Source organism: Bufo bufo, chromosome 2 (assembly GCF_905171765.1).
Source record: "Bufo bufo chromosome 2, aBufBuf1.1, whole genome shotgun sequence".
NCBI lineage: Eukaryota > Metazoa > Chordata > Amphibia > Anura > Bufonidae > Bufo > Bufo bufo.
The window spans coordinates 70,851,728-70,878,301 of NC_053390.1; the positions used below are offsets into that span (position 1 = coordinate 70,851,728).

Here is a 26,574-nt window from a genome sequence, read left to right on the forward strand (position 1 = left end):
AAAGTATGTGAACCCCTAGACTAATGACATCTCCAAGAGCTAATTGGAGTGAGGTGTTAGCCAACTGGAGTCCAATCAATGAGATGAGATTGGAGGTGTTGGTTACAGCTGCCCTGCCCTATAAAAAACACACACCAGTTCTGGGTTTGCTTTTCACAAGAAGCATTGCCTGATGTGAATGATGCCTCGCACAAAAGAGCTCTCAGAAGACCTACGATTAAGAATTGTTGACTTGCATAAAGCTGGAAAGGGTTATAAAAGTATCTCCAAAAGCCTTGCTGTTCATCAGTCCACGGTAAGACAAATTGTCTATAAATGGAGAAAGTTCAGCACTGCTGCTACTCTCCCTAGGAGTGCCTGTCCTGTAAAGATGACTGTAAGAGCACAGCGCAGACTGCTCAATGAGGTGAAGAAGAATCCTAGAGTGTCAGCTAAAGACTTACAAAAGTCTCTGACATATGCTAACATCCCTGTTAGCGAATCTACGATATGTAAAACACTAAACAAGAATGGATTTCATGGGAGGATACCACAGAGGAAGCCACTGCTGTCCAAAAAAAACATTGCTGCACGTTTACAGTTTGCACAAGAGCACCTGGATGTTCCACAGCAGTACTGGCAAAATATTCTGTGGACAGATGAAACCAAAGTTGAGTTGTTTGGAAGAAATACACAACACTATGTGTGGAAAAAAAGAGGCACAGCACACCAACATCAAAACCTCATCCCAACTGTGAAGTATGGTGGTGGGGGCATCATGGTTTGGGGCAGCTTTGCTGAGTCAGGGCCTGGACAGATTGCTATCATCGAAGGAAAAATGAATTCCCAAGTTTATCAAGACATTTTGCAGAAGAACTTAAGGCCATCTGTCCATCAGCTGAAGCTCAACAGAAGATGGGTGTTGCAACAGGACAACGACCCAAAGCATAGATGTTAATCAACAACAGAATGGCTTAAACAGAAGAAAATACGCCTTCTGGAGTGGCCCAGTCAGAGTCCTAACCTCAACCCGATTGAGATGCTGTGGCATGACCTCAAGAAAGCGATTCACACCAGACATCCCAAGAATATTGCTGAACTGAGACAGTTCTGTAAAGAGGAATGGTCAAGAATTACTCCTGACCGTTGTGCTCGTCTGATCTGCAACTACAGGAAACGTTTGGTTGAAGTTATTGCTGCCAAAGGAGGTTCAACCAGTTATTAAATCCAAGGGTTCACATACTTTTTCCACCTGCACTGTGAATGTTTACATGGTGTGTTCAATAAAAACATGCTAACATTTAATTCTTTGTGTTATTAGTTTAAGCAGACTGTGATTGTCTATTGTTGTGACTTAGATGAAGATCAGATCACATTTTATGACCAATTTGTGCAGAAATCCATATCATTCCAAAGGGTTCACATACTTTTTCTTGCAACTGTATGTAATGTCTATTAGATATATTACTAAAAAACTATTTTACAAGTTCCCTCCATATTTGTCATGCACTGTTCTCCTTTTCCAGACCCTTCCCTGCTTGTGTAGTGAACACTGAGCAGATGATGAATTAACAGTAAGTGTATATATCAGTGTTAGCGCTCATTGCTGCAATGCTGTTCGCCATCTGCTCAGCATCTACTAGGCAGGGAAACACTGGGCAGATGGCGGAGAATGGAGCTGCAGAGATCAGTGCTGACAGCATGACAAGTCGGCAGGGAACATAGTAACATATCTAATAGACAATACATATAATGAGGCATGGACTGTGGCAGGGAGACCAGAGGCTGCCTCCATATGTTACACAACAGTCTTCAGCATTCAGTAGTTGCTGAAGATAGATTCTCCTCAGCAACACGGCAGCACTTTACAGGCAGTTTTCTGATAAAAAGTACATCTATTACAAAAACACTTCCTACACATTAAAAAAAAAAAAATAACTTTATTAGTGAATATATATATATATATATATATATATATATATATATATTCCCCTATCTCAAAAACAAAATTAATTCATCGTCCAAGTATTCTCAAAAATTTAAAAAAGTAGCACAAGGCTCTATAATCATCAGTGGCGACTTCAACGATCTAGACTTCTCTGCTCTGTCTAGACGAAACTCTAATGTACACAACCTTATTATAAAGAAGGTTACCTAGATGTATGGAGATGCCACCACGGAACCGAAAAAGATTATACATTTTATTCTATACCAAACTACTATTCCAGAATCGATATGTTCCTCTTTAGCAGACTAGACTTACATAAAACCCAAAACCCCATCAATTGGAAATATTCCATGGTCAGACCATGCACCAATATCAATAGATATTAAAGAACAATATCAAGGACCATCAACACCTTTATGGCATCTAAAAGATTATATTCACCCATCAATCTCCGAGACTATAATAATAGACATAATATAACTTTCACTGTAAAGACCACTCCTATCCGTACACATTAAGACCTTAATGTATAGCAGTAAGATAATGATGCTCCCTCCAGTGGCAGTTGCCAGTAGTGCAGTGAATTTGGCACTGTATTCTGATGTATTTCCTAGTATATCTTTATAGTGGTGGGAGCTTTGTTTTAATGATAATTACAATGTTGAACCTATTTAAATAGAAATCTTAATCGTGTTGAAGGGTGGACATTCACAAGAAGTTGTAGAACAATAAGCTCCAAAGGTGGTTAGACAGCGCTACAGATCATTCTTTTTTCTAAATTGCACCTTTTGGATATCGAAGACACGAGTGCTTTTGTTATTTTTAGTTATTTTTTAAGGCTTAAAAGGCAGCACTTGTTGTTACACTTATTCTTTTTCAATTATTGAGTCATTCATTGACTTTGACACACAAAACCTGTGTTGGGTCTGCTAACGCCTTGCGGAGCTGGTCTGCCCCCGAGACACCCAGTGATCACATGATCGCTCTCTCTATTTACTGCATAGAACTCCGTGATAAACCGCTTCTGTCTTCTCGGCCGTCACTGACAGCTAGAGACTCAACATGCTCTGATAGATTGCAGGAGAGGGACCTTTAATCCAGTGCAGGACAGTGGCCGCAAACCGTAGCTATGTGGGCTGCATGCAGTCTGCAGCCCACGGATTATTCACCCCAGTATAGAGCTTTCCGCCTCCCCTCCGTACACTTCTAGCCTCTGGCACTGCGGCAGCCACAAACAGCTAATTGTGGGGGTGCAAGGTGTTGGACCCCCATCGATCTGTTACTAATGACCTATCCCGAGTATAGATCATCAATATCTCTAGCCCAGAGAACCTCATTAAAGGGGTTGTGTCACTTCAGCAAATAGCATTTATCATGTAGAGAAAGTTAATACAAGGCTCTTACTAATGTATCGTGATTGTTCATATTGCTTCCATTGCTGGCTTGATTCATTTTTCCATCACATTATACTCTGCTCATTTCCATGGTTACGACCACCCTGCAATCCAGCAGCAGTGACTGTGCTCGTACACTATAAAAAAAAAAAAAAAAAAAAAAAAGCCCCAGCCTATGCGAGTTCCCATGGTCCCGGCCACAAGAGAGGCCGGTACTTTTTCTTATGGGCAAGCATTGCCACCGCTACTGGATTGTAGGGTGGTCGTAACCATGGAAACGAGCAGTGTATAATGTGATGGAAAAATGAATCCAGCCAGCAAAGGAAGCAATATGGACAATCACAATACATTAGTAAGTGCCTTGTATTCACTTTCTCTACATGATAAATGCCACTTACTGAAGTGACACAAACCCTTTAATGATGGTTTTTCCTGGAATCTATTTTGTAAAGATTTAGAATAAAAAACAAACAAAAAAAAACATATGTGACTGTAACGTTACAGGGAGGTGCACACTTACTGCTAAGAGGCTCTGGTTAATTTCCGCTCCTTCCATTTTGGTTTGCTTATCTGACTCGCGTGCATCGGATGCTCTTTCACTTCCAGCTAAATCAATGAAGGACATTCTGAAGTAGAAACATGGAAAAGACATCACATTGGTGCATAACACCTGTAACACTGGAATCTAGAACTGAATCCATTCAATATGCTCCTAATGTATGTGGGAGACTCAGTATTGACTTGAACATGAGACTGTTGGGGAGGGGGGGGCTTGGGGAATAAGTAGCCCCCTTTTTATAAACCCAGAAAAAACTACCTCTAACTAAATATAGCATTTAGTTTTTAGGGTCCAAACTTTATATACATCTTTACAGGCGTCAGAGCTCTAGTTTTCTGATGCAGAGGTCCAAAACCCCTGCTTCCCTTCAAGTAGCCATGGAGTTAAAGGGATGCATCTTTAAATAACTTGATAAATCACAATGACCAGTCAAAAGTTCTGATCACTGGTGGTCTGGGTGCCTTGGGAAGCACCAAAAGGAATGAAAGTAAGGTCTGCTCCTTTTGGACTGACCCATCTTGCGGTAGACGAGTACTCCCACCCCCAGGAGCATCTGAAATTATCTTGTCCAGTTTGTTGATGGATAGATGGTGACCAGAGAAAGGAATGGTCGTGAGCGCTTTTTTAGAAGCATTGTCAGCCACCCAACAGGAAAGCCATAGGATCCTACGTATGGCTGCCAACAGTGCACAGGAACGTGCCAGGGAGGCTTCACCGATGTAGGAACCCACCTGTAAAATTTGAAAAACAATATCGGCCAATTTCTCTGAAGATTCTCTAGCGAGAATACCTGAGCGAAGGCAGGAGGCCAATGCAGCCATAGCTTTGCTGACCCATTTGAAAGCAAAAACAGGGCTGAGCACGGACCCGAGGACTTCAAAAGATAATTTTGTAAAAGACTCAATCTTCTAATCCTTTTGGTAGGAGAAAGAAGCTGCGTCCACCACAGGCAGGGTAGAAGGTTTTGCAAAGTGGGCGCACTAAAGGGGGCGAAGAACATTTTTTAACAAGGTCCTCAGGGAAAAGGTAGAGGAGATCGAGGCATTTGGGCATATTAAACCTCCTGTCTGGAAAATTCCACTCTTTGGAAAGAGGAGAATCAAAGTCCTCATGATTGTGAAAAAATCTTGGAGAACATTGTGAACAGTGAAATGAAAACCCTTCTTGGTCGGCAGAAGTCTCCGCTTCCTTTACTTGAAGTGTCTCAACTACAGTTGAAATGAGACTGTCAATCATAGAGGAGAGTTTGGACAACTGCTCCTCATCCATAGTTTGCTCCATATTAGACCACTCAGAAGTGTAGATTACTATCGGGAGAGGACGCCTCTGACCAGTGGTCCCTAGGTATGTGCAAGATACTGTGGAGACAGAGTGAGTAGCCGCCAGGGAGGGTCAGAGTTGCTTTTTGGGGCATCTATGGAGGAACCTAGTAGTAGGGTCTTCTGAGTCATGTGCTGCAAAATTGGTAAGCAGCCCAGCATCTCAACGATGGCTTTACTAGTAAGAAAGATGTCCTGCACTATTTTGGAGATGGAACGCGCCTGTTCCGGGCTGGTACGAAGGGGTCACAGGGGTGGGGTCAGAGAACACCAGCAGGCAGAGACAGGACATGCAGAGGGACTTAGTGTGACAAGAGGAGCATGCAAAATGACTGACTAATGTTACCACCTGTCTAGAGTGGCCATGTAAGGGGAAGCCAACAGGAGCAGATATAGCGTTCCACGGAGGTACAGAGCTCTGCAGCAGCAGTGGAATGAGTCTGCTTCATGGAGGATGGTGCAGGGAGGAGCTGGGCTTTCAGGAGTTGCGCAAATGTTCCCGCCCCAGACGCGGAGTGGGAGCTGAAGCACGCACTGGAAAGGAAGGCCCACCCCCACAAGTGCAGCCTACACGCCGTCATAGCTGGGGCCTAAACTACTGGAGCTCTGACCTTGAGCAACTGAATAGGAGAGCAAAGTCTGCATTTGCAAAGGAGAGAGATGCATCTGGAGGCCTCCAGGGAAGAAAAAGAAGGCGTCCAAGGATACTGGATGGCCTATCCGCCATCCAAAACCTACTGCGGAGATGGAGCAAAACACAGGAACGGAGAGGGCAGAGAGAGCTGAGGAACTTGGGACAAAATATGGACTAGTCGCACCTCGCAGTGACAGCAACTATACCCATGGTTTTCTGTGTTCCCCAACGACACATACGGATGTAGCAGGGTTAACACACATGCTTTATGAGACATGTTATCTAAACGAATTGCTTTTCAATGGCTTTTGTTTCAAGATAACGCGATGAGTTAAGAAATTTGAGTTGAGTGTGTGTGTTACCCCTGCTACATCTGTATAAGATATTAAGTTTTATCCTACTAGATTCTGATCCTTAAGTGCAACTGTGGCAGAGCTTTACTATGAAGTGCACTCTTCCCTCTGCATTGAACTGGTTTAGAGCCCCTCCCCACAGTTTTGAGTGACAGGTGTAGTATCCAACCAGGAGGCCAGTAGAGGTGTAACTCAGAGGGGAGGGGCTGAGAGCAGCGAGCCCATCACAGTAAAGCTCTGCCTCCGCTGCACTCAAGGAGCAGAATAAAAGTTCATATTCACACTATTCCTGATAAAAGCTCCACAAAAGGTATCTTTGTCCTGCTCTGCCCAGCCCCTACTCAGTACTGTGAACAGTTTGGCATGGTCGAAACTGCTGACGGATTCCCTTTAATTCCATGGCTGTATAGCGGAAATCAGGGGAGTTGGTGCTTTGTGTGGGAAAAAAAAACATGGAGTTAAAGGGATGCATCTTTAAAGAACTTTTGATAAATCACAATGACAAGTCAAAAGTTCTGATCATTGGTGGCTCCAAATCCCATAATGAAATATTAAGAAGTTATTCTTATTTTAGGCCTCAAAATAAAATGGGCCGTTTCTACAGGACACTTATTGTATTGGGGAAAAAAACACTAGGACAACCTAGTATTATCTCACCTGCCAAGTTTGCGGTTCCCAACATCTTTGATCTGGATCTGAATGACAGCATGTGAGCGCGAAGAGTCAGAATTCACCCCTGTGGCCCCAGTGCTGCGTTCTCGGCTGCCCTTCAAAATCACCTGAGAGGTAAATGGAAATGAGGACACACTGATCGGCTCCCTTCATTACAAAGGACTATGGGGCACATTTATCACCTATTTTTGCACCTGTTTTTCTGTGGATTGGATGTTTCAGTTTCTCCTATTGATCATGTGTTTCTATTTCAGTTGATAAATCAGTTTTTTGCCATTCTTTTTAGATTGTTTAAGGCCCCTTTCACACGGGCGAGTATTCCGCACGGATGAGATGCGCGAGTTAAACACATTGCACCCGCACTGAATCCTGACCCATTCATTTCTATGGGGCTGTGCACACGAGCGGTGATTTTCACGCATCACTTGTGCATTGCGTGAAAATCGCAGCATGTTCTATATTCTGAGTTTTTCACGCAACGCAGGCCCCATAGAAGTGAATAGGGCTGCGTGAAAATCGCAAGCATCCGCAAGCAAGTGCGGATGCGGTGCGATTTTCACACACGGTTGCTAGGAGACGATTGGGATGGAGACCCGATCATTATTATTTTCCCTTATAACATGGTTATAAGGGAAAATAATAGCATTCTGAATACAGAATGCATAGTACAATAGGGCTGGAGGGGTTAAAAAAAAAAAAAAAAATAATAAAAATGTAAAAAAAAATTAAACTCACCTTAATCCACTTGCTCGCGCAGCCGGCATCTCTTCTGTGAGCAATAGGACCTTTGATGACGTCACTGCGTTCATCACATGATCCATCACCATGGTGAATGGATCATGTGATGAGCGTAGTGACGTCAAAGGTCCTATTGCTCACAGAAGAGATGCCGGCTGCGCGAGCAAGTGGATTAAGGTGAGTTTAATTTTTTTTTACATTTTCTTTTTTTTTTTTTTTTTTTTTTAACCCCTCCAGCCCTATTGTACTATGCATTCTGTATTCAGAATGCCATTATTTTCCCTTATAACCATGTTATAAGGGAAAATAATACAATCTACAGAACACCGATCCCAAGCCCGAACTTCTGTGAAGAAGTTCGGGTTTGGGTACCAAACATGCACGATTTTTCTCACGCGAGTGCCAAACGCATTACAATGTTTTGCACTCGCGCGGAAAAATCGTGCATGTTCTCGCAACGCACCCGCACCTTTTCCCGCAATGCCCGTGTGAAACCAGCCTTAAGGCGTGTTGTATTTTCTATGTGTTATTTATGTCTGGTGTGGCTTTTGAAAGTCATTGATCTAATGGTTTACAAAGTCGCATACTCCCCAGAAAAGTTGTACATATATTTTAAAAAGTCGCTAATTAAACTGAAAGTCGTATCCATTAATTTTGTGACTGTTTAACTACCACAGAGTCGCAAAAGATCCGACTAATTGCAGCTACATATGCCAGCCAGGAGCTGACGGAGTTTTGCGCATGTAAACTAATCAAATTTAGACGTTAAAAAGGCACACTTCCATAAATCGCACTAGTCCACTGACTAAACATTTAACTCGAGCTCCGAAACAGACGGAAAAAAAACAAAAAAACATGCGCAAATACAATGTAAAGTCTAAGACAATTCACAAATGTGCCCCTATGTGTTAGGGCTCATGCACACTAACCTATTTTTTTTTACTGCCCGTATGCAGAACCATTCACTTCAACTGGGCCGCAAAAAAACGGAAATGACTCAGTGTGCATTCTGTGTCCATATGTTATGCAAAAAAATCAAATAAAAAATAGAACATGTCCTATTCTAGTCTGCATTACGGACAATGACAGTTCTATTAGAGGCCGTTCCCCCAAATACGGAAAGCACACGGCCGGTATCCATGTTTGGGCGGACCGCATTAGCCCTTAGGCTGCGTTCACACGGGCGAGATTTCCGCGCGGGTGCAATGCGGTAGGTGAACGCATTGCACCCGCACTGAATCTGGACCCATTCATTTCAATGGGGCTGTTCAGATGAGCAATGATTTTCACGCATCACTTATGCGTTACGTGAAAATCGCAGCATGCTCTATTGCTGGAGGTAAATGGAAATGAGGACACACTGATCGGCTCCCTTCATTACAAAGGACTATGGGGCACATTTATCACCTATTTTTGCACCTGTTTTTCTGTGGATTGGATGTTTCAGTTTCTCCTATTGATCATGTGTTTCTATTTCAGTTGATAAATCAGTTTTTTGCCATTCTTTTTAGATTGTTTAAGGCCCCTTTCACACGGGCGAGTATTCCGCACGGATGAGATGCGTGAGTTAAACACATTGCACCCGCACTGAATCCTGACCCATTCATTTCTATGGGGCTGTGCACACGAGCTGTGATTTTCACGCATCGCTTGTGCATTGCGTGAAAATCGCAGCATGTTCTATATTCAGCGTTTTTCACGCAACGCAGGCCCCATAGAAGTGAATGGGGTTGCGTGAAAATCGCAAGCATCCGCAAGCAAGTGCGGATGCGGTGCGATTTTCACGCACGGTTGCTAGGTGACAGTCTATTCACTGTATTATTTTCCCTTATAACATGGTTATAAGGGAAAATAATAGCATTCTGAATACAGAATGCATAGTAGGTGATCAATTGAGGGTTGGAGCATGTGATCTGACGTCACCAAAGGTCCTTTAGCCCATAGTTCATCTTTTTAAAGAACTAAAGACCGGGAAAACTACGCGAACAAGAGGACAAGGTGAGCTAATTTTTTTTATTTTTTAACCCTCAATTGATCACCTACTAAGCATTCTGTATTCAGAATGCTATTATTTTCCCTTATAACCATGTTATAAGGGAAAATAATAACATCTACACAACACCGAACCCAAACCTGAACTTCAGTGAAGAAGTTCGGGTCTGGGTACCACAGTCGGTTTTTTATCACGCGCGTGCAAAACACATTGCACCCGCGCGATAAAAACTGAACATCGCAACGCAATCGCAGTCAAAACTGACTGCAATTGCATTCCTACTCGCGCGGGTTTGCCGCAACACACCGGGACGCATCCGGAACTAATCCGGACACGCTCGTGTGAACGCAGCCTTACTCTGAAACTCTGCACCCGGGAACAGGGAAAAAAGTGTCTGCTGGGCGGCTCCCCCACCCCCAACTGGCTCGCATTGAATCAAAGTTCTGAACCTAAATGCTTCCATTTTTTACACAGATTTTCTCAATGCAACGCAACAGGCAGGCAATGGCCAGGACAACCCAGGGGTCGTAGAAGCTTTCTGTAAAGTAAAAGATGACTGGAAATAATAGTTTATGGGTAGTGTTGAGCAAACTTGTGTTTTAAGTTCAGCGTCCAAAGTTCGGGTTGTCGAAGAATCCAGTTACGGATTCCGCTACCACAGACCATAACGGAATTCGGAATCCACAACGGGACTCTTCAATAACCCGAACTTTGGACACCTAAAACACAAGTTCGCTCAACACAGTTTTTTTTACATGCAGCATTAGGAGATGAGTCGCTCACTGCAGGATTCAGCATTCTATAAAAGCTTGCTGGACAGGTGAGGTCGTATTGGGAACTTCGCATTGAATCCACTTCATAAAAGAAACTACAATAAATTGGCAGCCAACATTCGCAGAGCCAGACAAGGTGCGCCGCTTACCTCAAGCAGGAAATCGACACTCTTAACTTGAACCTCTCGCAGTCCCACGACCTGCACAACGTGCTTCCCGTCTTCTCTAGCGTAGAGTCTGAGGGAAGGAAGCGCAAGACTTCATTAGACGGCACTGGATGTTGTGTACGATAGACAGCCAATTGACCGACACTGACTAAATACAAGGGGACCTGCAATAATAGTAGGGTGCTCCTCGGACATCAGGGGATGAAGCTCATAGGATCTAGCCCTGCTACAAAAAAGGTGCCCCATACAAAACACAGTGGGCGATTTATGTTCTTCCTATGAAACTGGCCTCCTAAAAAAAAATCCATCCTGACAATCAGATGTGACTGCCAGGGCAATCTGTGAAGAGAGACACGTCATTTGCTATTACATAGCACCAATCCAAACAAGCATGGTGGTACCGAGTCCTCCAAACCATAAGTGCTCTTGGTAGCATTTTCCTATTCTGGTTAAAGGGGTTCTCAAAGATTTTGTCAAATCTGACAGGGAACAGGGGACAGAGTGAAAGTAGAAAACAAATAAAAAAAAATCATGAAATCCCCTTCTAGGCCTGAACTGATGATGTCACTTTCATTGGTCCGTTAACACTACAGCAAATCACTGGCCTTAGTAGTCACGTGTGGCATGAACAGCACAACGCTGCTGAGGTCAGTGATTGACAGCAGCAGTCAAGGGACCGATGAAAGGCATGTGACTGCTGCAGGCTCGGGGGAGGGGGTCAGAGCACTGATGTGGGACTGGTGGGAAATCTTTAAAGGTAAATAAGTTTCACAAAATCTAGGAAAATCCCTTTAATTTGGCATGGTGCCTTAAAGAGAATCTAGCAGCTACTTTGGCTGTATATAACTAAAGACAATGTAATATAGCATCATTCCAATGATACCTCTGTGCGGGTAATCCATGTAGCTGAACGCCTGAAAATGAAATGGGTTAGTTATGCTAATGAGCCTCAATGAGCCGCATAGCGGGGCATGACTAACTGCCCCTCTTCACTTGTGCCCAGTACCTCCCTTTGTGACTTCGTCTGCTCCTTTCCTCTGCGACATCACCATTTTCTTTAAACTCTGCCCACCTTGTCCCGCTGTGAAATCTCGCACAAGCGCAGAACAGGCAACGGCCTGCACTTGCCTGCGCGGGGCATCTGACTTAGTGAAGCTACAGTGCATGCACAGAGTGCTATGACGTCATCCTCTGGATAGGACTTCAATATCTGATTGGTGGGGGTCTGACACCCACGACGCCCGCTGATCAGCTGTTCGAGAAGGCACAGATGCTCCTGTGAGTGCCGCTGCCTTCTCGCAGCTTACCAAGCACATTGTATAGCAGCTGTGCTTGGTATTGAGCTTAGCCCCATTCACTTGAATGCACCTAGGCCACGTGACCAATAAACATGTCTTCACTAGCCTAGGAAAAGCAGAGAGAAGGCCACGGCGTCCAGAGGGGCGCTGGTGCCTTCTCAAACAGCTGATCAGCAGGGATCCCGGGAGTCAGACCTCCACCAATCACATACTGATTACTTATCCAGAGGATAGGTCATCAGTATTAAAAATTGCGGAAAACCCCTTTAATCACGCCACACTGAGCACTCTGAGGCTTATTAGCATAACTAACAAACTTTCTTTTTGGCAGTTTAGCTACATGGATGACCCACACAAAGGTATCGTTGTAATGAAGGCACTGCTATATTACATTGGCTTCAGTTATAAACAGTAATATACAAAGCAGCTGCCAGATTCCCTTTAATGTGAAGAGAGCATGGCGTGGTGATACAGCTATACATTAGATGCCAGGACTAGCATTGCACCCATACGCTGATTATGATAAACATTACAGGACACTGCAGCCCCTCCTGGGGTCGGACCTACCTTTTCCGTCCATTTAGCAGGTCATACAGCTGCCCACAGTAGATCTCATAAAAACTGATCCAAACAGAATGGTCTTTTTTCTGTTGATTAGTCTCCAGTTGCTGGAAGATGTCTTTAGCGGCTAAGGCGTAGAGTCCAGGGTTCTTCGGGGTGCCAATCATGGTGTAGGTTTTACCAGCTCCTGTCTGACCATAAGCAAAACACGTGGCATTTCCCCTGATAAAAAAAATATTAAAATATTATTTATATTTATTTAATGTAAATGTGGTGGAACGAAAAAAAAAGAAAAGGGGAGTTAAGGGAGAAAACCAGGTCACAGAAATGGCAGATATATTGTACACAGGTACAGGCAGCCGGGGAAGTATTAAACGATGCATGAGTAGAAGATTGTAGAAATACACAGCCACGCGTACAGTAAGGGTTAAACTTAAAATGAACCTATGGTTCCCTTTTATATTCTTTTTAAAGGGGGTGTTCCCAATCTGGACTTTGAATATACGGAGTTCATAGCTTATAGAGCAGGGATCAGCAACCTCCGGCATTCCAGCTGTTCAGAAACTACTACTCCCTAAATGCTTCATTCACTTCCATGGGAGTAAGGGTACTTTCACACTAGCGTTGTTTGAATCCGGCGGGCAATTCAGTCGCTGGTACTGCCCGCCGGATCCGGAAAAATGTGTGAAAACGGATTACATTTGAATCCTGATCAGGATTATGATCACAATGAAAAAATGCATTGGAAAAAACAGATCAGCCATTTATGGACTTTTTTTCACATTTTTCGGGTTTAACATGCAAAAGCCGGATCCCGTTTGACGGAACACATGGCGCGGGATCCAGCATTAATGCAAGTCAATGGGCGTTAATGCAGTCAAAGTGTTTTGGATTTTTGGCCGGAGGTAAAAATACAACATGCTACGGTTTTCTGAAAAGCCTGATCAGTAAGAAAAGACTGAACTGGATGCATCCTGAACGGATCGCTCTCCATTCAGAATACATGGGGATAAAACTGATCAGTTCTTTTCCGGATTTGAGCCCCTAGGACGGAACTCGGCGCCGGAAAAGAAAAACGCTAGTGTGAAAGTACCCTTAGAAGAGCAGCCGAGCATGTTTTTATGCTGGGAGTTGTAGTTTCACAGCAGCTGGAGTACTAAAGGTTGCTGATGCCTGTTATAGAGTATTGATACATTGTAGCAATCTCAGCTGTGTGAGGGTTTAGGCCCTGTTCAGATCTGCCTCCAAGTTTCCGTATTAAACTAAAATTGCAGCGCCAGATCCTTCACACAATGGATGCCGGCAACAAATGTCCGACCCCGCTGACTTAAAATAAGGTCTGTCATACCGTGAGGTCCGTAGTTTTGCTCCAAGTAGCAGCTCTGCAAATCTGTGCCCAGAAGCATCTGCCCTCTCTGCCCAAGAGGCCGCCATAGCCCTACTAGAATGAGCTCCAAACCCCGTTGGAGGAGGCAGACTAAGCGAAGAATAGGCAAGGGAAATAGCATTCTTTACCCATCTAGCAATAACACTAGTAGAAACCTTGCGGACCCTAAATTTACCATGAAACTGGATAAGGAGATTCTCATCTATCCTCCAAGGTGATGTGGAATCTAGGCAAAACACTAGACATCTTCTGATGTCTAGGCAATTGAATTTTTCTTCTAACGTATTGTCTGGATTTGGACAGAAAGAGGGCAGTATCACATCCAGACTTCTGTGAAAAATCGGAGACCACCTTGGGCTGGAAGGATAAAATTGGTCTTAATCACCTTGTCCTCTAAAATCGTGGTATAGGGAGGGAAGGCAGAGAAAGCTTGTATCTCAGAAACCCGTCTAGCAGAGGTTATTGCTAGAAGGAAGGCCATTTTAAAAGAAAGCATTTTAATAGTGATTTCACTTAATGGTTCAAACGGCTTCTGAGATTGGGCCGAAAGGACCGTATTTAAATCTCAGGGAGGAGACAAGGGTCTTAAGGAAGGATGCAATCTGGAGGGCTGCAGACAAGAATCTTTTAATCCATGGATGATCTACTAACCTGGAATTAAAAAAATAATAACTTAGAGCAGCTACCTGAACCTTTAATGTGGAAGCCTTCAGATTCCTATCTAGCCCTGCTTGCAAAAATTCTAGGATCCTTGGTATTTCTGGAGATTTAAAGGGGTCTGGGCTATGACCTATGAAGGTAGAAAAAAATATTCCAAACTTTAATTTTTTTTTTTTTTTTTTTAGAGGTAACTGCCTTCCTACTTTTCAGCAAGGTGGAGACCACTTTGTCAGACAATTCCCTTCTCGACCATACCTCCCTTTCAAAATCCACACGTAGAGATGAAGACCTTCTGGGCTGGGTTGAACTAACAGACCCTGGTAAAGAAGATCCTCTCTCAATGGCAGAGTCCATGGAGGTTGTACCGCCAACCTCAGAAGACTCAAGTACCAGGACCTCGTTGGAGCTATCAGAATAACAGCGGTTCCTTCTCGCTCTATTTTCTTCAACACCTGTGGGATAAGGCAAAATGGAGGGAAGGCATATCCTAACTCTTGGCTCCAGTCCTGTGCTAAACCGTCCACTGCTAATGGGCTGTCCAAATGATTAAGGGAGAAGAATCTCTCTACCTTCCTGTTGGCTCTTGAGGTAGGAAGACCATATCTTTGAACTATCTGTAAAAAAAAAAATCTATGTTCAGACACCAGTCTCCCTGTTTTATGGAAACCCGACTGAGGAAGTCCGCTATGACATTCTCCTTCCCCTTCAAATGCACCTCTGAAAGAAAAAGCATTCTTTCTACTGCTATATAAAAGATCTCCTGGCATAGATGTAAAAGGGAAGAGACCCTTGTTCCTCCTTGACTGTTTATGTAGGCCACCACTGTTGAATTGTCCGAATAAAAAACAAACAATCTTGCTGTTTTTTATTTCTGGAAGAGCCAACTTCAGTGCCATCTCTACCGCTTTTAATCCTTTGAAGTTGGAGGATGCTTTCCTCGCATTCAAATCTAATCTCCCTTGCCAGTACATGTTCTGGGAGTGGGCTCCCCAACCCCAAGGGCTGGCATCTGTGGTAATTATAGTCTGGTCTGCAAATGTCCATGGAGCTCCTCCTGATAGATTTTCTGCCACCGTCCGCCAGAACAGAAAGAGTCTAGTCTTTGAAGAAAGGTGGAAATTTTGATCCAAGGAAGAAGGGGAGCCGTCCCACGATCTTAGGATGTCCTCCTGAAGATCTCTGGAGTGGATCTGTGCATACGGTACTGCTGGAATCGCTGATGTCATCTGCCCGAGCACCGCCTCCCCGAAAGAACACTGGTAAGAAAGGAAGACTGACCATACTTGTTCCCTGATCGACTCTCTTCCTGGAAGGGGAAGAAAACTGCTTTGCAGACAGGAGTCTAACTGAATTCCCAAAAAATGCAAACTTGAGAAGGAATCATATTAGATTTTTTCCAATTTATTATCCATCCTAAGTTCTCTAAAGTGGAGTAGAGGAATTCTATAGCTTTTCTAGCCCCTCTTTTGACTGAGAGACTATTAAGAAATCGTCCAGATAGGGCACCAGAGTAATTCCTGACAGTATTACAAAAGCCGCTAATTCTGCTACCACTTTGGTGAAAGCCAACGTGCAATAGAAGGTTTGGATGCTTTTAATCCTTTCCTACCCCCTAAGAATTGGATAAAGAGTTTATTAGATTTCCTCCAATCCTTAGTTTCCGATATATACCTCAGAAGACACCTTCTCACATCCAAAGTGTGAAAGACGACTTTTTTTAGATCTGGGATTTTCACAAAATGAAGGAAGAACCACCTCCTCCATCCTATGAAACTCCGAGACCACTTTAGGCAGAAAGGAATCGTCAAATCTCAGTACTATTCTATCATCCCTGACAATCATGAAGGGTTTTTTAACCGAGAAGGCTTGTATCTCATTAACCCTACGTGCAGAAGTAATGGCAACTAGGAATACTGTTTTAAGGGTCAGATATCTGATATTTGCTGATTCCAAGGGTTCAAAAGGGGGTTTAGTGAGACCGGAAAGAACAGTGTTTAAATCCCACGAAGCGACCAGAGGTCTACTTCTGGGTCTGAGCCTGTCTGTTCCCTTCATAAAGCGAATGATCCATGGATTAGATGCTATTTTTTCATCTAAATAGGCGCTTAATGCTGAAATTTGTACTCTAAGAGGGCTAGGTTTTAAACCCTTATTAAAGCCTTCTTGGAGAAAGTCTAGAATAGACAAAATACTTCCCGCTGAGTTAGAAAGATTTTCTGAACACCAGGAAACATATCTGTTCCAGATTTTACGGTAAATTTTATTTGTGACTTTTTTTTACTGGCTAGCATGGTATTGATTACTCTGTCAGACAGACCCTTAGATTTTAAGATAGCCCTTTCAGGATCCAAGCCGAGAGGTGCAGACTTTGCGTTTTTAGGTGTAGAACCGGCCCTTGACCAGGGTAGAATCCATGGTTCCTCCGTGGACATTTTTGCCAGGAGAGGAAACCAAGATCTCCTCGGCCAATTGGGTACGATTAGAATTACATTGGTCCTCTCTTCTTTTAATTTTTCTGAGTACCCTTGGAATCAGTGGCAGAGGTGGGAAGCAATATGCTAGTTGGAATTTCCAAGGAAGAGACAGTGCATCCGTCCCTGCACTCCTCGGATCCCTTGGATCTAGGGAAAAATAGGCTGGTAATTTCGCATTCATCTTGTTTGCAAATAAGTCTATCTGGGGAAGACCCCATTTTTGTGTTAAGGCTTGAAAAATTTCCTCTTTTAAACGCCACTCCCCCGGATCTAATTTCCTGCGGCTGAGGAAATCCGCTTGGATGTTTTGTGTCCCCTTTAAAAAAAAAAAAAAAACGCTGATAGGGAGAGGAGATTGTCCTCTACCCACAAGAAAATTTTGTTGGTTAAGGCTTGTAGTCACTCGCTTTTCGTTCCTCCCTGGTGGGTTATATACGCTACAACCGTCTTGTTGTCGGATCTTATTTGTACATTGGAACCTTTTAGCTCCAATGAGAAGTAACTTAGAGCCCCCCCAAACCGCCAGAAGTTCCCGGTGATTTGACGAGTATTTTTACTGGGATTGGGACCACTCCCCTTGGGCCGACAATGCTTGGAGATGCGCTCCCCAGCCCCAGAGACTGGCATCCGTGGTGAGGATCAACTGATTTCTTACTATCCACGGTACTCCCTTCTGCAGGTTTGAATTTAATTCCCACCATTTTAGTGAGGACAGAATGTGATCCGGAATCGCTATCAGTCTGTCTAGGGAATCCTGCTTCCGGTTCCATTTTTCTAACATAAATCTCTGAAGAGGACGGGAATGTATTTGCGCCCACTTCACTGCTGGGATGTAAGCTGTAAAAGACCCTATCAGGGCCATCGTTTGCCTTATGGTGTGGGATTTTTGTTTTCTGAATTGTTTTACCTGGGATTGGATCTTTGCGACCTTCTCTACTGGTAAAAAAAAAACATTTTTGACTAACTGAGTCTATGAGAATTCCCCAAAAAAACTATTTTTGCGTGGGAACTAAGTGATACTTCTCCCAATTTAAAATCCAACCCAGTTCCTCCAGTCTATCGTTTTGGATAGATTGGTTTCTAGGTCTTTCTGGGAGTCCCCCACTATCAAAAGGTCATCCAGGTATGGAACTATCATTACTTTCTCCTTTCTTAGAGGGGTTATCATCTCTAGCATAATTTTCGTAAAAAGCCTGGGGGCAGTTGTTATCCCAAACGGCAGTGCTTGAAACTGAAAATGTTTTAGATGCCCTTGGACCCACACCGCTATTCTCAAAAAATGTTGAGACTCTGGATGAATGGGTACGTGAAAAAATACGCATCTTTTAAGTCTATGGATGCTAGAAACGCCCCTTCTTGTAAAACTTTGACTTCGTGGTTTTTATAGATTCCATCTTGAATTTTTCGTACTTTATGGACTTGTTCAGCTTTTTCATATTTATGATAAGACGCACTTTCCCGTTTGGCTTTCTTACCATAAAAACCCTGGAATAACAGCCCAGACCGACTTGATTCGTCGGTACCTGAACAAGAACGTTCATCTGAACTAGTAGTTCGATTTCTTGCTCCAGACAAAGCTGAAGATGTTCCGAGCTCTGAACTGGAGTCTGAACAAATAGAGTGGGGGGACTTTTGACAAAGGGAATACTGTACCCTTCGTGGAGGGTATTAAATAACCAGCCGCTGCATGAGTATTTTTCCCAGCGCTCCATGAATTTCCCCAGTCCTTCCCCCCCACTGGGGCTCTGGCGTCATTTTTTGGAAGACTCCTCAGAACTTTTTGGATGCAAACTAGAATGTTTCAATTCACTGACAGTATGTAGAGATCTTGAAAGTGGTGAAGAATTGATCTAAACGTATTCAAGAAAGCTGCAGGATTTATACAGGGATTAAGCTGGGTTAACCCTTAACACCTCGAAATGACATTGACGCACCACATTCATTCACACATCCATAAAATAACATGATGACATAAGCGATGGAAGAACATCCCATACCCATTAAACACATGCCGGATGAGCGGGTGAGCGGTCCTCATGTACACATCCTGATTGGTGAACGTCTCACTAAACACTTCATCAAAATAAAATACGTGCTGAAAAAAAGGAAACAAAGCCGATGAAGATCACACAAAAGATGATGAGCAAGTCAGAAAGGCGACTGCGGCGGCTGCTTTTAGCCATGCTCAGTGTATGGGCCAATGGGCAACATTTACTGCAGAAGCATAGGTGCCCGTTCCTGTGGGTACTATGATGTGGGCAGTACTTTGAGAACAGTACCGTGTGGACTGTTATGCATGGGGCAATGCTATTACCAGGGAGGGATCAGATTTCACCATTAGGAGTCATGCACATGAACTTATTTTCCTTCCGTTCCGTTTTTTTTGCAGACGGTATGCGGAACCATTCATTTGAATGGGACCACAAAAAAAGGAAGTTACTCTGTGTGCATTCCGTTTCCGTACGTCCATCCGGCAAAAAAATAGAACATGTCCTATTATTGTTCGCATCACGAACTAGGATAGGACTGTTCTATTAGCAGCCAGCTGTTCCATTCCGCAAAACACGGAATGCACACGGACGTCCTCCAGGTTTTTTGCGGGCCGCAAAATACATACGGTCGTGTGCATGAGCCCTTATTCTGACATATTTTGGAATTGTTTTTTAAGCAACTTATATTTTCTGTGCTGTAAATTTAAAGTGGAGCCTCACCTTTTCAAGGGTTCATCACGAGGTCAGGCATGGCGCCAAAGTAAACGAAAAAAATAAAAAATACTCCTCATCTGTCACAGGTGTTCTGCGTCCAGCGCCAAACTCCCATCTCTGTTTCCAATCCCAACTGGATCGGAAGTGTGATTTGCCATCTACATGCATGTCACTACCGCCGGCCAATCAATGGCCTTAGTTGTGACCGATGCAGGAGCGGCAGCTCAGTGGTACATGCTATTCCTGCACTGGTCACTAACTGGCCGGCAGTGGTGACAGCACATCACACTTCTGTTCCAGCAAAGATGAGAAGCTGTATCGATGGGAGTTCGCTGCTGGACACAGGGTGCTCGTGAGAGGTGATGTTTTTTTTTGTGTTTTTTTTACTTTGGCACCATGCCCAGCACAATGACCACAAGTTCCCAGCCTCGGAGAACTCCTTCAATTTCAGCCCTGTGGGCGTCCTGTTGAGAACCAGACACGACATTTTGAAGGCAGCTATCAAGATGGCACTATAGTCATACCTGCAGAATATATTCCTTCAGATTAACAGCTTCTTTCTTCTCATAAATTGCAATGGTCTCCTTGTCTTCTACAGTCACCACACTGACTTCCCCGCGTCTCTCTTCCCTCAAACCCAGAGGACGTTTGCGGACACACACTCTGATTTTATCGCTGTCGGTCCAGGTTCCATCCTTCTCTGTGCAGCTGGGCCTGTCCAATGGAAAAAAAAAAAAGGAAATAATTAAAGGGGTTCTCCAACACAAGCACAGATGACATATTGGTTAGTCGCTTACAGCGAGGAAGTCATGGCACCATCAACTTTTTCCCTGAATCAGTATAACCCCACACAGGAAGAAAACACGCCTTGTGGTCCCATCACTGGAAGATCTCCCTGGATAACCTTGATGGAACGACCATGGTAGCTAATGACACCCCATATCATGACAACTGGCGTTGGTCCTGTGTGTCTCCGCAATAGGCGCTCTGCATCCCTCCTGTGAACGCTGATGTGGCCAACGCCAACCTGCTTTCAATCACTGAACACTATGGTTTGCCATTGATAGCCGCATCAAAGTTCACAGGAGGCCTGCAGAGAGTCTACTGCCGTCCTACACAGTGCGGAGACACACAGGTCCAACACCAGGTGTCATGATGTGGGGCACCATTAGCAACCATGGCTTTTCCTGTCTAGTATTTGTGGAGAGAACATTGACCAGCCAGGACATAATGGAACAAGTCCTTCTGTTGTTTTTTTTGACTCGGGAGACGTGGTATTCCAACAAGATAACACCCGCACACTGCCTGCCACACAACGTGCTCTTCAGGGTATCCAGTACCTCCTCTGGCCAGCTCCATCAGATCTCTCCTCCATCGAGAATCTCTGGGACTGGATCTCCCGTGCACAGCAGTCAACAACCACCTTGGCTGAACTATGGCTCCAAGTTAAAGGGGTTGGAATGACAGGAGGACATCCAGCATCTGTATGACCATTACCATGCCATGCAGCCTGTATCACAGCATGAGGAGATGCCACTCACCCGGCCTCACCATATATCTGCTGCAGAACCTAAAATAAAGGGGGCACCACCTTGGTTGTGCGATCATTGACCAAGCACCACTAGCAGTTTATACTTTGTCAATCATATTGGATTTTCCAAGTGTTTTTTTTTTCCATTTTCCAGCAGTGTATATTGGCAAGTTGGATAAATTCGGTGCCATTTTTGGTGACTTAACATCATTCTAATTTGTAGAAGTAGCAAGCCTTACACATTCACAGTAATAAAGGGGAGAGCCTCCCAAAAAAAAAAAAAAAAACAACATATGCATGCTCGATGGATCTCATGTGTAGGACCATTTTCATACAGCAGCTATTGCAACAAATATCACCACATTTAAGTCAGCAATAAAGATTACTAGTCAGATGCAAAAGTTTGGGCACCCCTAATTTAGTTAAAGGTATTACCTACGATTAGAAAAACATGGCTGCCTTCTTCCAAAATGAGCACCTCACCGGTCCACAATTTGGGTGCGGTGTCGCAGCTCAGTCCATTCACTTCATTGGAACTGGTACCAGACACAACCCAGGAAAAGTTTTTGGAGGAAGGCAGCCGTGATTTTCCCTGACAACCCCTTTATTTTTTTATTTATTTAACACAATAAAAATACATGTTAATACATGTAATTACACATCCCATTTTGGCGATATAGGTGAGGGTTAAGTGAGCTCCCTGCGGAGGTTGACACTAGGAAAATATGTCACCTTACAAAGGGTGCACAAACTTTTGCAAACGTCTCACACAACTAGAATAAAAACAGACCATGGCATTATCTTCATTACCGTACGTAGGTCTGTGGCACTCCATAGTTGTACCCGGACAGGTGCATCACTCTGTGTACGATGGGGCCCTCGCTATCTGTGGAGCCCGCTGTTGCGCCCCCCAGCGCTTTAAGGCAGGACCCCTCGGCGGATGAGTTGGGACTCTCCTCTCCCTTCATTGTGCAGGTTTTCTGGTCGGCAGGTGGCACTGGTTCACATAATCCAGTAACATGGTGAGAGGAGGGGAACACGTTTCTGTCTGTCTCGAAGGAGATGTCAAATTGCAGCTGTCTCCGGGTGGCCGATCTGTTACCAGGAGGCTGAAGGTAGACGCAGCCGGGCTGCAGCGGAGGGGTTTGGCCGTCATTGCTTTCCTCAGCTGCCACACTCTGAATGATTTTTATCAGCTGGAAGAGGCGTTTGCGGTCCTCCATGCTGTGAACGCCCAGCTTGGAGTAATCCCTCATGGTCACCTTTGCCAGCTCCTCAATCTTCTGGAGTCCATGGGCAACAAAGTGCGGATAATACTGCTCCAGGTCAGCCTCGCAGAGGCACTCCAGGAGACAGGAGGCCATCTTCACCAGGACAGGTTACTGCTGTGGATGGAGTAACAAAACATAAAAACTTTTACAAATTATAACATGTAGCAGAGGTATAGCTAGAAACGTTGTCACCAGTTTGATAAGAATTTAGCTGTGACGAAAGTTCAGGAGCTGTCAGGAGTTCAGAGACCAAGCTTGAAGATTCAGCCGACCGGGCAGTTCTCTGACAGATTCAGTGTGAAGCAGACAGCCTGCTAGTCTGAAAATGCATTGAAACTGAAGCTAAAGAAAAAAAAAAAAACTGTTGACAGTTTTTAATTAAGATCAACTGGGGAGAAAATTTTTTTTTCCCAGAATGAGAAGCATACAATAATTTGAAAAAAATGCCCCAAAAGGTGACCATATCCTTTAAAAGAACACAGGAAAGTGAGGTGGACTTCGATGCATCCTAAGGCGACCTGCTGCTAACGTACAGAATTTGTTAAAGAACCAACATGTAAACTATGGGCGTTATTGTCCGAGGACAATGGACAGTCTAATGGTTTTCCTACAGTCATTTTTGCACGTGGAAAAATTCCATGTTACATGCTGTATTATACTCCAGAGCTGCACCCACTATTCTGCTGGTGGGACATACATTACATTACTTATCCTGTACTGATCCTGAGTTACATCCTGTATTATACTCCAGAGCTGCACTCACTATTCTGCTGGTGCAGTCATTGTGCACAGTCAGGTCCATAAATATTGGGACATCGACACAATTCAAAGATTTTTGGCTCTATACACCAGCACAATGGATTTGAAATGAAACGAACTAGATGTGCTTTATCTGAAGACTGTCAGCTTTAATTTGGGGGTATTTACATCCAAATCAGGTGAACGGTGTAGGAATTACAACAGTTTGCATATGTGCCTCCCACTTGTTAAGGGACCAAAAGCAATGTGACAATTGGCTTCTCAGCTGTTCCATGGCCAGGTGTGTGTTGTTCCCTCATTATCCCAATTACAATGAGCAGATAAAAGGTCCAGAGTTCATTTCAAGTGTGCTATTTGCATTTGGAATCTGTTGCTGTCAACTCTCAAGATGAGATCCAAAGAGCTGTCACTATCAGTGAAACAAGCCATCATTAGGCTGAAAAAACACAACAAACCCATCAGAGAGATAGCAAAAACAACAGTTTGGAACATTCTTAAAAAGAAGGAACGCACCGGTGAGCTCAGCAACACCAAAAGACCCGGAAGACCACGGAGAACAACTGTGGTGGATGACCGAAGAATTCTTTCCCTGGTGAAGAAAACACCCTTCACAACAGTTGGCCAGATCAAGAACACTCTCCAGGAGGTAGGTGTATGTGTGTCAAAGTCAACAATCAAGAGAAGACTTCACCAGAGTGAATACAGAGGGTTCACCACAAGATGTAAACCATTGGTGAGCCTCAAAAACAGGAAGGCCAGATTAGTGTTTGCCAAACGACATCTAAAAAAGCCTTCACAGTTCTGGAACAACATCCTATGGACAGATGAGACCAAGATCAACTTGTACCAGAGTGATGGGAAGAGAAGAGTATGGAGAAGGAAAGGAACGGCTCATGATCCTAAGCATACCACCTCATCAGTGTAGAATGGTGGTGGTAGTGTCATGGCGTGGGCATGTATGGCTGCCAATGGAACTGGTTCTCGTGTATTTATTGATTATGTGACTGCTGACAAAAGCAGCAGGATGAATTCTGAAGTGTTTCGGGCAATATTATCTGCTCATATTCAGCCAAATGCTTAGAACTCATTGGACGGCGCTTCACAGTGCAGATGGACAATGACCCAAAGCATACTGCAAAAGCAACCAAAGAGTTTTTTAAGGGAAAGAAGTGGAATGTTATGCAATGGCCAAGTCAATCACCTGACCTGAATCCGATTGAGCATGCATTTCACTTGCTGAAGACAAAACTGAAGGGAAAATGCCCCAAGAACAAGCAGGAACTGAAGACAGTTGCAGTAGAGGCCTGGCAGAGCATCACCAGGGATGAAACCCAGCGTCTGGTGATGTCTATGCGTTCCAGACTTCAGGCTGTAATTGACTGCAAAGGATTTGCAACCAAGTATTAGAAAGTGAAAGTTTGATTTATGATTATTATTCTGTCCCATTACTTTTGGTTCCTTAACAAGTGGGAGGCACATATGCAAACTGTTGTAATTCCTACACCGTTCACCTGATTTGGATGTAAATACCCTCAAATTAAAGTTGACAGTCTGCAGGTAAAGCACATCTTGTTTGTTTCATTTCATATCCATTGTGGTGGTGTATAGAGCCAAAAATGTTAGAATTGTGTGGATGTCCCAATATTTATGGACCTGACTGTACATTACATTACTTATCCTGTACTGATCCGGAGTTACATCCTGTATTATACTCCACAGCTGCACTCGCTATTCTGCTGGTGGAGTCACTGGGGGAGATTTATCAAAATGGTGTAAAGGAAAACTGGCTTAGTTCTCCATAGCAACCAATCAGATTCCACCTTCATTTTTCAAAGCTCCTTCTCTTCCGTTAGTGATCAGTTATTTTTGACAGGAGGAAAAGTCCTGAAAAAAAGACTTTTCCTCCCATTAAAAATAAATTATCTGACGGAAGTGACACAAACTGATCATAACTGAGGCTCAAAATAAAGGATCCATTTTCTTTTTCTGTTCTTCTGATGGTGATGTGTTCTCCTGTACCAGTGTACCGACCGCACCAGTATCGGCTGCTTGTGGGTGCAATTAATTAAAAGGGGTTGTCTCACTTCAGTAAATGGCATTGATCATGTAAAGAAAGTTAATACCAGGCACTAATGTATTGTGATTGTCCATATTGTCTCCTTTGCTGGTTGGATTAATTTTTCCATCACATCATACACTGCTCGTTTCCATGGTTACAGACCACCTCTCTGGTGGCCGAGACCGTGGGAGTGCACATAGGCTTTTTCCTATAGTGTGCAAGCATGGCCACCACTGGTGGATTGCAGGGTGGTCGTAACCATGAAAATGAGCTGTGTATAATGTAATAGAAAAATAAATCCCGCCAGCAAAGGAGACAATATGGACAATCACAATACATTAGTAAGTGCCTGGTATTAACTCTCTACATAATAAATACTATTTGCAGAAGTGAGACAACCCCTTTAAGGGCCATCTCCTAATATCGCCATTTGCTAGGGCCTCGCATATCACATATCCTGGTCCCGGTTACTTGTGGTGTGAATTGTGCCTATGCGCTTGTACGCCGCCTCAGTTCTGCATTGCGAAGGTTAACCCTTCCCTTCCTGTGTGTGTATGCATCTGTTCGACTAATGAGTTCCGTGTCAGTTTAGTGGATGTCTCTTGAAGGCTATGACCTTCCCTGGTTGAGCAGCTTTCTCGTCTCTCATGTCTGTCCTTCCATGTCTTTCTTTGTCCCGTTTGGAGTCTGCCCGTGCCATAGTCATTGTCATAGTCCTAGGGGGTCATTTATTAAGACCGGCGTTTTAGACGCCGGTCTGAATAACCCCCAGAGGTCGCACTACGTTTTTTGCAGAAGAGTAAAAATACTCCTCTGACCATTTTTGAGGAGTATTTTTACCCGAGGAGGAGTACGAAAGTTGCGGTAATTCAGATACATAATACATAGGCCTGCACTTGCTCACATCTGCATTTGGGCCTCTGTTGCAGATTCTGACAAAAGAGCCTTGTATGCAGGAGTTTTTTGTCCGGTAAAAAGACACGGATCCCATTGTAGGCTACTTTCACACTGGCGTTTTGGTATCCGTTTGCGAGATCCGTTCAGGGCTCTCACCAGAGGTCCAAAACAGATCAGTTTTGCCCTAATGCATTCTGAATGGAAAAGGATCCGCTCAGAATGTATCAGTTTGCCTCCGATCAGCCTCCATTCCCCTCTGGAGGCTGCCTGCAGCGTCTTGCTGTCCGCTTGACGAAACTGAGCCAAACGGATCCGTCCTGGCACACAATGTAAGTCAATGGGGACGGATCTGTTTTCACTGACACGATCTGGCACAATAGAAAACGGATCCATCTCCTATTGACTTTCAATGGAGTTCATGACGGATCCGTCATGGCTATGTT

The 26,574-nt window shown here is 44.0% G+C and overlaps 1 protein-coding gene across 4 annotated transcripts in view; it reads right to left on the bottom strand.

Annotated features, from left to right (window-relative positions):
* The window catches only part of KIF24 (kinesin family member 24), a 42,545-nt gene that overhangs the window by 8,262 nt on the left and 7,709 nt on the right, over nt 1–26,574 (bottom strand). For 3 of the 4 annotated variants that reach the window (XR_005776956.1, XM_040421184.1, XM_040421182.1), the window contains exons 2-8: nt 21,956–22,530; nt 20,139–20,328; nt 18,907–19,004; nt 12,395–12,610; nt 10,512–10,599; nt 6,844–6,965; nt 3,842–3,947 (exon numbers count right to left, since the gene is read on the bottom strand). Coding sequence is in view for 3 of the 4 variants with exons in the window: in XM_040421184.1 (XP_040277118.1) it covers nt 3,842–3,947; nt 6,844–6,965; nt 10,512–10,599; nt 12,395–12,610; nt 18,907–19,004; nt 20,139–20,328; nt 21,956–22,509 (1,374 nt within the window). In the remaining variant the exon portion in view is untranslated. The remainder of the gene's footprint in view (nt 1–3,841; nt 3,948–6,843; nt 6,966–10,511; nt 10,600–12,394; nt 12,611–18,906; nt 19,005–20,138; nt 20,329–21,955; nt 22,531–26,574) is intronic. The other variant, XM_040421183.1, reaches the window with a different exon arrangement.